The sequence below is a fragment of the Poecile atricapillus genome, chromosome Z, assembly GCF_030490865.1.
Source record: "Poecile atricapillus isolate bPoeAtr1 chromosome Z, bPoeAtr1.hap1, whole genome shotgun sequence".
NCBI lineage: Eukaryota > Metazoa > Chordata > Aves > Passeriformes > Paridae > Poecile > Poecile atricapillus.
In genome coordinates this window covers 128,682,027-128,696,946 of record NC_081289.1, presented here as the reverse complement: position 1 = coordinate 128,696,946, position 14,920 = coordinate 128,682,027, and the positions used below count along the sequence as shown (strand labels likewise).

At 37.0% G+C, this 14,920-nt stretch overlaps 1 protein-coding gene across 1 annotated transcript in view; it reads right to left on the bottom strand.

Moving 5' to 3' along the window:
• The window catches only part of PLPP1 (phospholipid phosphatase 1), a 60,979-nt gene that overhangs the window by 16,682 nt on the left and 29,377 nt on the right, over positions 1-14,920 (bottom strand). The window contains exon 3 of the mRNA XM_058864639.1: positions 13,404-13,684. Coding sequence (XP_058720622.1) covers positions 13,404-13,684 — 281 coding nt within the window. The remainder of the gene's footprint in view (positions 1-13,403; positions 13,685-14,920) is intronic.

Below are 14,920 nucleotides of genomic sequence, written 5' to 3'. Positions count from 1 at the left end.
ACACTGTCCAGGATTTCCTTTGGCCAGGTCCTCCCCTGTACAGCTGGTTTTGTGAGGAGCCACAGCTGTAAAATAAATGCCACCTACCTCTTCAAGAAGAGAAGGCAAAATGGAAAGGCATTTATAATTTAGTCTTAAGCAGGCAGATGAAAGAACTCTACTTAGCACTTATTTTTTCCATTTTATGCACAGAGCCTTGTAACAGTGCTGCTTCACAGGCCACCAGCCAGGTCTCAGCCAGCCTTCCGTGCAGTTTAACTACACAACCACAGCACCCCTTCCTCAGCAGTCTAACATACAAAAATATGGCCAGCTTAATAAAGTCTCATAGCTCTGCAGACTGACCTCTACCATATCCAGCAAATCACTTGTTCTGGAGCCTCTGCCAGGCACAGACCCTGAGGCCAGGGAAATTCCTGGTCAAGGGAAACACTTCCACTCTTTGGACTAGGAATACCAAAGGCAGCTCTGACATGCAGCAATATAATGAAGTTAAAGGTACCCTACTCAATACCACAAAGAAGGAATGAAAACGTCACGTGCACAATTGAAACTGCAAAACTTCCTGAATTAATTTGCACGTATAACATTTAGAAACTGCATCAGAAAAACCCTACATAGGTTTATTCCAGAGGTTTTAGAGCTTTTGGTTCATGGCTGATTTAAAACACTGGCAATTTTTTTGCTTTCAGTTTCAGGGGTACTAAATAAGCAATCTGAAATAAGATGACTTTTGTTGCACCAACTGATATTTTCCAATTAACTTCTTAAAAAGAAAAGCTTTGACAATGTACTAGCTTCAGATGTTTAAAGCTCAAAACCATTAAGATTACACTTTTCCACTCTTGTACTATAACACTTAACATTTCTGGACAAGAGTCCACTAGGAAAACCAATACAACAAGCACTTTGAAGAGCCCTGTCCTTCAAGCATGTCATCTAAGAATGCAAAGCATGCTGTTCTACAGAAGATGCAGAATAAGGAATTCTTGGCTCCTATGACAATGTTTTATCCAATAGCTATGGGGTTATTCCTGTTGGCCATAAGATGACATTTCCTACAATTATTGAAAGGAACCTGTTGCCAACTGAAGGAATTTAGAAGACTAGTAAGTGATAAAAGGAAGAAATACCATTCTTTAAGTTTATTTAGGAATTCCTATACCCTTTTAAAAGTGTTCTTGACTACTGGTCTTTTTTGTTTCAGGAATGTATTAGCCTAAGGTACATTAAGAATGCCTTGTTCCAGGTTGAAGATTACGAATTTCGAATGTATTCTATCAGGTATGGGTAAGTATGCTGTACATGAAAATATTGTGCTTAGCACATGAAGTATTGCCAGAGATACAGCTGGGACAAAGTATTGATCCAACTTGCACATCGTGCAATCTCAATGAAATTTCTTTGGCAATAGTGCTGTCTCTAGACTTCTTTAAAAAACAGACTTTTTTAAAAATCCTAAAATCCTTTCAAAACACCAAGACTGACAATGAAAAATTTTCCAGCAATTTATCAGCACATAAGTAATGTTTTCCCAAAGCCAGGAGAATGTCATGTCTATCTGACCAGCCAAGCACTTGCACAGCCCAGGCTTCTTTGTGATCCTTCTGCAAGTGCTGGTTTGCCATGAGCCAGGAGTAAAACAGTATAGACAACTCTCCAAATCCCTACCTTTCACCAGTGAAAGAAAGGCTAACTTGTCCCAATAGGAATTCCCACATCAGATTCCAAAATATCCTTTTCAAAATAGTCTTACAACAATATCCAGCGAAACTAAAGTATCATAGACTGGCAACTGCAGTCTTGATCTGATTGTTTCCAAAACAGCCAGTTCTGACATAAAAAAACCCCAGTTTTTCAGAGGCACATGTCTCTCATTCCATCAATATGTACCTCACAGATCTCTTCCTATGTCAGGAACAGGCCTTCATTTTAACAGGAAAAAAAGCACAAGCTTTAATTATCTCCACTTGGACAATATATTATTCCCAAGTAAGAAGAATGCCTTAAGTAGTAACATGAAACCAACTTCAGGTCTCAGCTGAGGTCTAAAGTATATTCCTAGATTCCAATGTACAGTAGAGCTGGACATCATGAAAAGGTCCTAAAACAAGGTAATTTAAGGATTGGTTTGCCTTCTTGAAACTTAGTTTTGTTATGAATTTCACATGGTTTCCAATAAAGACAAAAGCTAAGACACAATAGTTCTTAAAAAGGTTGCCAAAAGGTTGATGACAATTTATCACTGTGGTTTACATTTTAGTAATGTCTGCATTTTTAAAAAGTACCTGGAAAAATAATCGAAGTACAAACAGCTCCTGCAAGAAGCATATCAGCTGAACCACTTTCTTATTTTAGCCAGGATTTCTAAATCCATATAAGCAAAACTAAGAGAGATTGCCTTGGAGGACTTGACACTGACAACCTTCTATTACTTTCCATGCACACCAGCTTAGCCTAGGGAGCAGAGCCGGCCTGACAGGTTATGTTTCTTCAGTTAGTAGAAAAATGGAACATAGCAAACAGCACATAAAAGGATCATTTGTCTTGGACTGTGACTTACAAGAAAGAGCATGCTTTAAGTAGCAAGTTCTGCTTGGCACTATTTTGTAAAGTGCATGATTTCTTAAAAGTGAATTACTGCACACTGGAACTCAGTAAACAAGCTTGATGTCTTGTCTTCATTTAATGTCTTCATGTGAACACCTGAATGTGCAGAAACTTTAAGACAAATGCAGGAACCTGACAGGGAAATTAATAGCCTTGGAAAACACAAGACTAGAGAACAGCTAAACACCTATGGTACAGTGGAGTATTAAATGGTGACACATTAAAGTAAACGACAGTAGAAAGAGATACACCACAAGAAAGGTCATCCTGTGGTGCTACAATAAATCTGGCAGAGGCTGAATGATAAGGAAATCTTCCCAATATAACTACAGAATTATGGAATGATCCCTTGGAGAAAAACAGAAGGCTCAGCAAAACATTATGAACACTCCCATACCAAAGCAAATGAATACACCCAGCTGGATTAGCCAGCATGTCTTTTCCATCTTCAGGTTCCCTGGATTCTCTGAGCTGACTCAAAGCTTCCACTGACAATTGTGTTACCCATTCCATGATCTGGAGTGGAATAAATGCTAGAGTGCTGCAGCTCAGCATGCCTGATTTGAGTAAGCCAATGCCTGTGGCAAGCAAGCCACATGCTTGTCAGTGAAATATTCCTAGTACTTAAACCATGGTGGTTTAAAGTGCTAGTTCTACACTTAAACACCACATTCTTTAAAGTCAATTTTAAATGTGAAATTCTATGAATAAGAAGATGCATCTACCTGCTTGGTTGGCCCCAGCTAGCTCCCAAACAATTTTCAGGATGCACTGAACACAGATACATATTTTGATTTCTTATGCATGATAAGCTACTGAAACAGATTTCAAGCCCAGCTTTGTCTGAAAACCATTAAAAGGGGGAAGAGTTTTCATTTCCATCATGAAAATGACATTTTGCAACTGCAGTAGTCATAAAAGATTAATCATGACAGACAGTATTGCAGTCTTTTCTAATATGTAGCAAGTTTTGAATGGAACAAGTTCCCAGCACTGATGAAATCAGACAAGAGCTAAAGATTGCCCCAGTGCAATACTACTACCTATGTTTTGGCAAAGGGCAAAGATGTGAATCTGAACTGAAATTCATTACCTACCATGACAAAAAGGTCCAATTCACACTAGGGCAAAGGAGTTGTAAGATCAGAAACAAGATCCAGATTCCAGAACTAGATCACATTTGATTAGAGATTTCTTTCAGATTCAATTCTCCCTACCACGAGTCATTTTTTTTGGCAAGGCAGGTAATCTTCCTAGATAAGTACAGCCCCATTTCAACATGTACTGCCAGCCCAAAAGCTTCTAAGGCTTAAATATTTAAATGCTTTTATTCACGACCATTTTTCCTTCCATGTAAAGTTATGTGTAGTTGCTCTAAGCTCCACTTCTCAAATGTGATAAGTAATTTCAGTAGGATTGTAAGCATTCCCAAATCAGCCGGTTTATATCTTGAATAATAGTAATGGCATAAGGGTGAAAGCAGTGTTTAAGCAAAAAGCTGTACCATCTGAATAGTAGTACATGTGTGGCCTTCCATTCCTTTCAAATGCCTTGGTATACAAGCTGCTTCAGCTGTTTGTGTTTTGGGGTGGGGTTTTTTTTTTGTTTGTTTTTTCTTGTTTTTTTTGTTGGGTTGGTTTTTGGGGGTTTTTTGCATGTACATTTTCAGATGTGAGAACTCATACATTAGCCTCCAAGGAAAACTCCTATGCATAGAAATTTCTTCAGTGTATAGCACTTCACAGGTTGAAAGTTCCATAAAAGAAATAATCAGTGCTATACACAACATACCAGTATGCTCCTAGTAAATACGTAGTAAGTCTCTGGCACATCAGAAATTTCTGATTCATGATGCTGATGGAAACTGCCAGACAAAAAGTAATCCATTCAGTTATGTTTGCATCATTAAATGCAGTTTGGTTTATGACAAAGCTTTAAGAAGTTTCAAAACAGACTATTGGTACGTTTTATAAATGCTAATTAATTTTAATGCAAAATAATACTTCACTACAGAAATACTCCCAGTACTGACAGGCAGGGAGACAGATAAGGAGAGGGACAGACAGGTTATTTCATAGGGATGGGTTAACTTGAAGCAAATGTTCAGTCTCTTGACTTAAGTTTAAAAATTCCAGACCAAACCAGTTGTTATCTAATGAAACAAAATAATTTCATTAAATTCATTAAAATAGAAGTAAATAATGCCTAAGCCTCAAAAGTTTTGCAAAGGTTTTTCGGGTTTGTAGTTGTTTTTTGTTTTAACACAGCTACAGTTTTGAAGGGGTACATAAAACAGACAACATAAGAATTTCAAAAGTTTGGTTGAACTTGAAACAAAGTTACAGGGGTTAGTTCCATACCAGCCATCTGGCAGGGGTGCCCTGCTACTGGGAACTGCTCAGTGATTCAACTGCACTCACAGCTCACGCAGGGCTACAAGCAGAGAAAGAGCTAAGAACAAAGTGGACAAATTCCTGGCAAATGATTGGTAAAGGGCACCACCTTGGCAATTGTGTTGAAATAAATTATCAATGTCAAAACAGTCAGCTCTAATTTCCTAAAAACTTCCTTTGAAGATTACATTTTGAGTTTGCAATGGCAGACTACACACAACTTGTTTTGAGCACAGTAAGCATGGGAGCAATACATCAACTGAAGCAGAGAACTATTTTTTCCTTTAGACATCTGAGTTGTAATATGAATCTGAACATTAGTAATGCAATTATGATTATGAACCTTGACAGCTGCGTTATCTGTTACCACAAACAGAAAACTGACAGACTGAAATTAGAGAACTACAAATATCCAAAGTTAAACTTAACTTAAAAGGAAGTGTTTCACACACATACACATCCTTGCTAGCTGTGCAGGTCTGTTTTTGGGGCCAAAAAAGCTCAGATGACTGTATAGAGTGCCTCTGAAGTAGCAGCCTTCTCCAATATGGTGCAATATTTACCACTTCAGGTTCAAAGGTTTAATTTCTATGTATGTGCTTTGTGAGCTTTGTGAGACAAATGATCCAGGAAGGGCAGTTTCCTGGACAGATTCCTGAATCTGCCTTGTCAGGAGGTTTTCAGTGTTGCTCCCAATCCAGAACTCTAAACTTTTTGATCTCACCCCAACATCCATACTCAGCAAAAAGAGCTAAAAAAGTCATATCTAACAAAAATACCTAGAAGTTAGTGATTGCATTATTTTGACAAACCTGCACTGCTCAGCTAAAATGTAATAAATACTGCTTCCAAGAAAAATTTCTAGTAAACCCAGGAAGCCTAAGCAAGTAGATAGAGCCCTTTAGCACATATCCAGGACAATTATATATAGGAAAAAAATATTACACTGTACAAGAATTTATACTGAGAAGAATTAGTCTTACCTTAGTACTAAAGCAACAGGCTACAACAAACTCTACAGCAAACTGCAACCATATTTAGCATCATTAGAAGAGAAGGCCATCATCAACCTGTGTGAATATGCTGGCATTCAGTTCATTTTCTGAATATTCGTACCATGCTCTGTTCCTCCTTCATATTCACTTGTCCCATTAAGGGAAAAGATGGATTTTTGTGAACAATAAATAAAGATTTTGTTCTAACTTCATTCTGAAGCTCTGAAATATTAAAGCATGTTCTCAGAATAGGTTAACAATATGATTCAAACTTCAGCTACAAAAGGTCTTAACAAGAAATTCCTTACAATATATACTAGAGAAGATAATTACAGCAACCACTTTAAGTACATGCACTATCAGTACTCATTTGCAGATAATCCACACTACTTCTGTGTGTTCAGAAACAGAGGTTAAGCAAAATGGGGTATGTATGCACACAAGTATCACATGTATGCAGTCTTAACTGCTCAGTTAGAAACTTGCCATCACACCTAAAACTGTTTGCTTGAAGGGGTGGTCTTTCAAAGGACTATTTAGACATATATTTTCACATCCTTCACTAGAAAACATCTGGACCCGTCCTTCCCATTCCCAGCTTTGCAGTGTATTGGCTGAAGAAGAACATGTTATGTTTATAGCCATCTGCAACTGTTCTATGTCTAAGAGCAGGATACTTAAGCACTTTAGACCCCTGGAATAAAAAGGATGCTTGGTTTACATCATGAATATAGATACCTGCAAAGTGTGTATAACTGCCCTGTTTGCTCCATTTTAAAGAGCATTAAATAATTGGGCCTGAGATGTTTGCTACATGCATCTTCTTGACCTAATGAATGCCTCCTCCACTTTCAGAAACAGAAACCTATACTGTCTCCTTGTACAACACTGAAACTGAATTGTTTCAATTCAAACAAACAAACTCAAACTGCATTGTTATGGAAGTAGTATCAATATATCGGTTCCAAAAATGTGAAATAAGGATTGGAATTGCATTCTTGAAAACTAAGTTTTATTGCATTTTTTAAAAACTCCAAAAGCTGGACCCAGCAATTACCCAGGTTTGAAATTCAATCCAGATTTTTCAGTTGCAGCCCATAAGGACAATAGAATTCCATTACAAAGGGACATCTGGCATTTATAAGATCCAGATCTTATATATGAATATAACAAAAAGACCTTGTATCTGCATCTCAAAAGAAGAACCAAAACAAGCCAGCAATACCTCAAGAGTAGATGTTTTAAGCGACAGGAATGCCTCCAAATCTACACCTTAAATAAGAGCTCAGTAAATAAACTTCAGAGTAAAAGTTAGTGAATTGAAGGTTTTAAAAAACTAAACCATATGTTGACTCTTCTCCTTTTAAGTCACCTTAAGATACAGCTGGAGAAGCATAAAAACAAAATACAAATGCATTAAAGCAGATCAGCAATTAGAAAGATCTTTTCCAGCCTCCCAGGTCTTCATGCTTAGTAGCAAAGTTCAGAGAAGAGAGGTAGTACCCAGCCACAGAAGATCTTACCAAGATTACTAAAAAGCAAGACAAGCCCATGAGTCAATGGGATACACAGCCAGTGGAGATGAAGAAGGCAGATGATGCCATGATGAGGCTATCTAGATACCTCTAAAAAGCCATGCGAAGGAGCCAGCGTGTCCCTCAGATGGTTGAAAAAATGGATGAGTATTCACAGGGCTTTGTCAAAACTCCACAGCTACCTCCACATTAACAAAGTATTTAACCCATTCTTGCCAGTCACTGTAACAAGATCTTTACAGTTTTCAAGATCATGTGGACATTAATAATAATGGGGGAAACTCAAAAAGGTAGAAAATTATGTTTTAGGAGAAGCAAGAGAAGTCAGCACATTTATTCTCTGGAATAATTTAATCCTTTTTCTTGTGACATTTTTTAAATATTTTTTTTAAAATAGCTTTCACCATCACTGGTGTAAAAATACATATTTCACATTAATCCAAAACTATGAAGAATAACTTTATAACCCAATTACCAGGTATGTGAACTGATTCTTAAAATTGTATCCACTAAGTGAATTTGTCCCAGTTAGTCTGTTTCAGAGACTTACATTCCCACCATGCCACAACAGAAAACCAGGTACATCGAACATTCAAGAAGAAGAACACATTAAATAAAAGGCTTTTGCTTTCAAGGGTTGTAAGCTCAATACAGCATTACCAAATGTGTGTTTCTCATTCCTTGCTGAATACAGACATTATAAACTTTATTCCTACATTATTACTGCAGGAAATTATTTCAAAACAAGAAAATTAAAAGAAGCACGCTTTGAAGCTTTCAAGTTCTAGGGAGGCATCATGTGCATGAGTACTAACTAGCATGTTATTACACCCTAGTATATTATCATCCCTGTGAAACTATTCAGAAGACACTGCATAAGAGTACAGCACACCTCATGCCACAACACTTATTTTTAACATTTTGTGGATAAGACGTAAATTTAAATAGTATCAGATGCTATACACCTGACCTTTACACAAGGCTTTAATGTGCAGTTTGTGCTGCCAAGTTTATAAAATTATATATATTTATGCACACTCACCAAAGTGAGAGCACAATCCTAAATTATGTTTTAAAAATACTGTAAGCTCTATAGAGCACCTGCTACATTGTTTGATAATTAAATAAGACTAATTCAAATATTCTTTCAATCACATACAACTTGTCAATACCAGAAGTTTGGTTTGGGAATTCTTTATTGATTTTGTAGAGTTTTTGTTCAGTTTTGACTACTTTTTTTTTGCTGGGAAGGCTTAGGGAGTTATGTTTGATTTTGTTTTAGTTTTTATTTCTTGTAGAAAAAACTTAATAAAACTGAAGAGAAACACTACCATCATTACTAAGTTCTCAACTGCCTCAAAAAAAATATTGACAGAACCTTTAAGATTTTTAACCTAACTTAATACATTTACTCTTTTTGAGATTAAATTTTACAACCAAGAGAAAATATTCTTTTCTCATTCTTTGCTTAGGATGACAACTAACACTGACCTTTACCAGGTTCAGGTTCACCTGGTTAAGTGTGTCCACTGGATTCCAGATGCTACTTCCTAGAGATTACAAATGCTTATCTCCACAAAGGCAACCAATGTTGAACTAGCAATTCCTGATTGCCAAAATGAGTTGGGAGCCACCAGCTAATATTGCCACACTATGGTTCAGTACACCCCAATGATAGTGTCAGAGGGCACACTATCTCTGTCTTGAAATCTTGAAGCACAATATATTTCAGCTTAACTGAACAAATACCTTATAAAGCTGTCTTTTATCCCCTCTGCCAGATGCTAAAAAATAAGTCTATTCCAGAGCAATCAAGTGTTCACATGGTAGAGGAAAAGAGCAGCTCTTGATGTTCTCCTTTGTTACTCTACTACTCTCTCAAGCTTCACTGTTTGCACACTCATTTCAGACAACCAACAACTACAGCAAAGTATACTCACCAAAGGAACACTGGAATACAGATTCAGAGATGCTGCTGAACATCTGTGGTTTCTGTTAAGTCTTTTGGATGCAAGGAAGCTAACAAACAGGATGTTTAAATAATCTGCCATGGACTGGTTAGAGCAGACAAGTTTGGGAAATATGCCTTAGCTACCAATAACGAACAGAGAAGATGTAGTGTGTCCTATCTGCCTTCTTCTTGAGGAATGTGCTTATTTTGCTAATCTACTCAAAGCCAGGCAAAAGCATGCAGTGGAAAGCCAGAAGAAAAGGAAGATGAGCAAAAATGGAAGCTGCTAAAGCCAAAGAGATTAGACACTAGTAAACACTGCTCATTCACACCCCCACTTTTCCGGCTTATAGCCTGGCACACCTACCTATTTTACTGAGCCCTTTTTTGCCTATTTGAAAGGGAAAAGAGCCAATTGACTAATCATTATCTTTATAGGTGCTAAGCAAAGTAACTTAAAGGCAATTCAGCAGCATTAAAGTATATACCAGTACAGTAAAAGTGACAAGCTAATTGCAAACTCCAGTGACAACAGAACACCATGACTTTGATCTCTCTTCATTGATAGACACTAAAACTTGTGCTTCTATATCGAATTTACTTTTCTGTAACTAAAAGAAGATATGCCAGGCACCTTTGAGCTACTACTCTTAATATTTATTTAGAGGGAATACTACACGGTTCTACACAAAACTAGCTGACATCAAACCTAGCAACACCTCAGTAAAAGTTTGAGATAGCACCTCTGTACAAGTCATTTACCTCAGTAAAGTGCCATTGAGGAGCTCATTGCAAGCTTCTGTGTCTAGCTTACATTAAATGCCAAACACCACCTGAAGAAAGGATTGCCTTACAAAGAGGCAAAACTAGAAAAAAAATACATGTTAATGTTTAATTAGAATTTTTTTGTATAACCAGTGATTTTCATGCCTTTTTTAAAGATCTTTAAGTGCTACAAATTTGGATGCATAATGTGCCAATTCTTACATTCTATCTGTCAACAAACATGAATCAGATTTACTAAGCACACCACTGTGTTTGGGATCCTCTGCTTTGCTGAGCCAGCAGCAGTAACCAAAGTGCATACATACTACAAAAGTTGTCAAGGAGAACCTAAGGTATTTAAACCTGAAAAGGACTGCTTTCAGCATGATGTATAGCAAACAAGATGCTTCAGTCAGCCTTATTAACCTCAGGTTATAAAGTGAAACTTCACTGAAACTAACTGTAACTTATGGGCACTTTACTCATTTAGACAATCAATCCTAAATCCACTGGTTTATACTCCTGATAAAGCAAGCATGTATTGTAATACCATTGTTCCCACTGAACAATAAAACCTAATTATTGTTTTTCTCGTATGCCCCCATGTTATAACATTGTAGCTATATGCAAAGAGTTAGAAACATCAGATTTACATAAAACAGTACTGGAACATCACTTGCAATATGTTTGTCTAAAACATTCTCAGCCTCTGACTGTAAAACACATGGGCTTCCAGAAACACAGGCTGTTTTCTTGAGGTTAGTCTTCTAGAAGTTCCTGCAAGTGGTGTTTTGACCCCACTTTGAACCAAACTTACACATCCCAGCACTATAAAGAACTTACACAGCATACTCCTTAATCTTCGTGTGGAAAAAAATATATTACTTCAAATATTTCTCCTTCCAGTTTTACTGGTAAGGAGGAAACGGAAACACTGATTGACTACCTATGTTCTGTACCATTTCTGAAGTGTACTTTAGAACCTTCCATCTTACACCCATCTCTTCAACACACACACACACGTATTCTATTTCAGAACAAGACATGTGATCTACTCAGCAATGCTCCATACCAAAACTGTTTTATACTTTTGATTAGTAAAAAATCATAAGAAGAAATGAGAAGGGAGAAGATAACCAATCAGAAAATACAATATGAATAATGGAAGCACACCATGGATTTTTACACTATTTTCATTGTTTTCAATGACACAATAAAATATTAGGTTTGTCTTTTTGACTGTACAATCGAGCATGAATCTTTAAAAACATTCAAATGCCACCTCAGATTTTACTACTATAGAGGAATAATAGGTTCAATTCAGAACTTATGATTCTACATGCAACACTATGATTGTCCTCTTTTCATTCTTCCTTTATATTTCTACCTGCCTATTCAATCTATGCAAATGAAAGAGGATGGTACTAGGTGTGCCACTAATAATTTTGTCAACTGATATAGAAATTCGTCCCTCAGTTACAGCTTTAGACACTACTGACCTCTTCCAGCTTCCTGTAAAAAACTCTCAACAATCCACCTCCCCCTTCTAAGTAGGCTATTAACTGAAAGATTAATGCCCTTCAGCACTTGGTCTCTGTGTGGGCACATGACCCAACATCATCAGAAACACTGAAAGATTTACTGGATCACTGCATCCAGGTCATACACCTCTACAGGACAATGTCCCACTTTAATCGATCCTACCCTTCTTTGACTACTTGCTAACTTTTTGTTTACGCCTTCCTGTGCATGCAAAAGCCTCACCTGATAGCAAAAGCCCCACAAGCAAGTACACACTTCAAGGCAAGCTCTGACCAAACAGGAGAGCCCTCTCACATCACTCTATAGGGGAAACAGTAGCAATAGAAAAGGGGAATATGACAGTAGCTGGAAATACAAACCTAATAGCTGATCAGTTAAGAGATGACAAAAACAATCTTGCTTCCAATATAAATGTCTGAGATGTCAAAATACAGAGAAGAATACAAGGTAAGAGATCACTATGCCATTGTTCCCCCATTCTATTCTCATATCCCCCAAAAAATATTTTTTTGTTTGAGCATAAGCTAACCCTTGTTTTTTAGCATCCCCAAAACCCAAAAAGATTATTTCAGGACCATTTCAGATGCTACAACCAATTCGAATTTTCTCCACAGCCGTCTTTACACTTAAGAAGCATTTTAGACTCATGAAGTTAAACTAGAGACTTGGAGCTGGCTGGCACTGGCTCTGTGTGACATAGCAGCTTTTCAAAGAAACCATCCCTGTATCTGCTGCCACATATACTCAGCACACTATTCTACTGCCTATCCATACACTTGCTCCTCTACCACCAACACCTATTCACATTTCATCAACATTTTTCTATGGCTACTGAAAAATGCATGCTACTGGAAAATTATAGGGAACATAAGCCAGAAAAGCAAAGGAGTACAAAGAACAGCGAGCAAAACTACACACATCTACTTAAAAACTACACAAAGAGAAGTTCTGACTAAGACTGTATAGAACTTCTGGAAAAAGAAGTCTCTGTAAAGGTAAGGTCACAGAAAGCTCAAGCAATTAAAATTATTCTAACATTTCCAGTAGCACTCAAACACAAGTTATAGTACAATGACTGAAGTTTGAAGTATCAGAGGCTTTATTCTTGTTTCCACAGTACCTTGTTGCAACTGAACTGGCAGACAAGTATTCAAGATTAAAAAATTCTCACTAATGAGAAAGATTAATAGAGTGATTTTAATAGTCCTGTGTATATTTATGGATGTGCAGTTTTTATTTGTTTTCATTCCAAAACTAAAACATTTCCTTTGCTATTCTACATCCAATTTCTAAGACAGATTTCAAATTCTTCTCTTCATTGGGATGCAAACATTTTAGAAACACAAATAAAAGCCAACTGAAATGGAAAAAAAAAAAAGAAAATCACCCATAAGCAGAAACAAACACAATCAAACATTTATCTATACATTAAAAAAACAAGCTTTCACAAACTGGAAAAAAACCCTGGGGTCTAGACAGGGTTTAATGTTTAAAATTCATTGCAATAAGTTTATTCTAGGAGAAGCACAAAAACTGCAGCAGCATTACCAAACTCATTGCCCCAGGTTAACAAATGTTATATAACCAAGTATACGAGGTTAGTCAGACTCACCTTCCCTCATTGATTTTTGCTTTGTCCCCATGGCAAGTGAAGTTCTCAATGTAGCCCAGGCTGCAGTTTATCCGTGTCCAGTCGGGCTGGCACACAGCAATGAAGTGAGGACGCAGTCTACCTATGGAATACTTGGCAATGTCTGTCAACGACTGGCTAGCAGCTGCCCCAAAAATGAAGGTCCCAATGGCTTTGTAAATAGTGGCTATGTAATTATTTCTGACAAATGAATTTGAGTGTAAATTATTATAAAAGACCGAGAGAGTCTCTCCTAGGATTATCTGAAAGAGAAATAAGAACAACAAGTTAATAACTTTAAAAGAAAAGTATTACACTCTTCTTGTTAATACTCACACATACAGTTTCAGAAATTATTTTCTTATAAACATTAATCTGAAAATTTAAGTTTTCCAAGAGTCAGCAGTAACCATGTCCAAACATTATAAACACTTTCACATAGAAGAGAAACACCCTTTTATTTTACCCTACCTCATGTTGAACTTAATCATATAACTTTCAGAATACCTATTAAAACAAAGCCTTCTGACATTACTTGGCATGGCCCTAATTAGAAACATTTTCTCCCACAGAACTTCATTTTATATTGCATCTTCTTCAACTAACTTCTGAGTAAAATTTTTTAAAGCTTGTTAGGTTTCTCATTAAGCCAGAAACTGTTCTGAAGGGTTGAGATTTTATATCCAGATCTGAAAGGCAAGATGTTTCAACAAAAATTTCCTATTCCTCATGGAAATTAAATCCTTTGGGGAGAAGACTAATGAGAGTAGGGAAAGACAGGTCTTACTGAGGTCTTTCCAAGGATTTTTCACCCTACATGTCCAAGGAACATATACTGAGTGTTGACAAGAAAGCAGATCTAATTTTGTTTTCTTGCAACTCAATCTTTTGCAGAAAGTAAGTTTTTGCTTATGCCAAATACAGAACTTCACTCCAGATAATTTGGATATTGAACCAGATGGTCCCATCCTGTAGAGAAAGGATCAATTCATATGGATGATCAGATGTGTGGGAAGCTGGATGTACATATATAAAGTTACCTTGAAAAATCATGTAAAAATTAAAATCATGGCTCTGTCTGTCACTTGAGAGTGCCAGATCCTGGATCCCAGCGAAGCAGCGCTTTGGTGAATGAAGCCATTACTTAGACACTGCCACCCAGGCACAAAGAGTGACAGCTTGTCAGAGGCTTTGCACATGAAGGCAAACACAATACCATCAGATTTGTGACACTGAAGCTTTACACCTCCACCATACCCAAACATGGACTGAAGCAGAGAAATACCAGAACACAGACTAAAGCTGAGGAAGTTTTCTGTAAAGTACATAGACACCTAATGCAGAAAGTAATCTCTTAAGGAAGATGGCTGAGCACAAATAAATAAATAATGGTACATAATGAATCCCTTTCAAAAAACATTGCTGTAAAACCTGCAAGAAGATCACTTCTCAGGTAACAAAAAATTAGTTGATGTCAGTGCAATTACTACACTGGACAG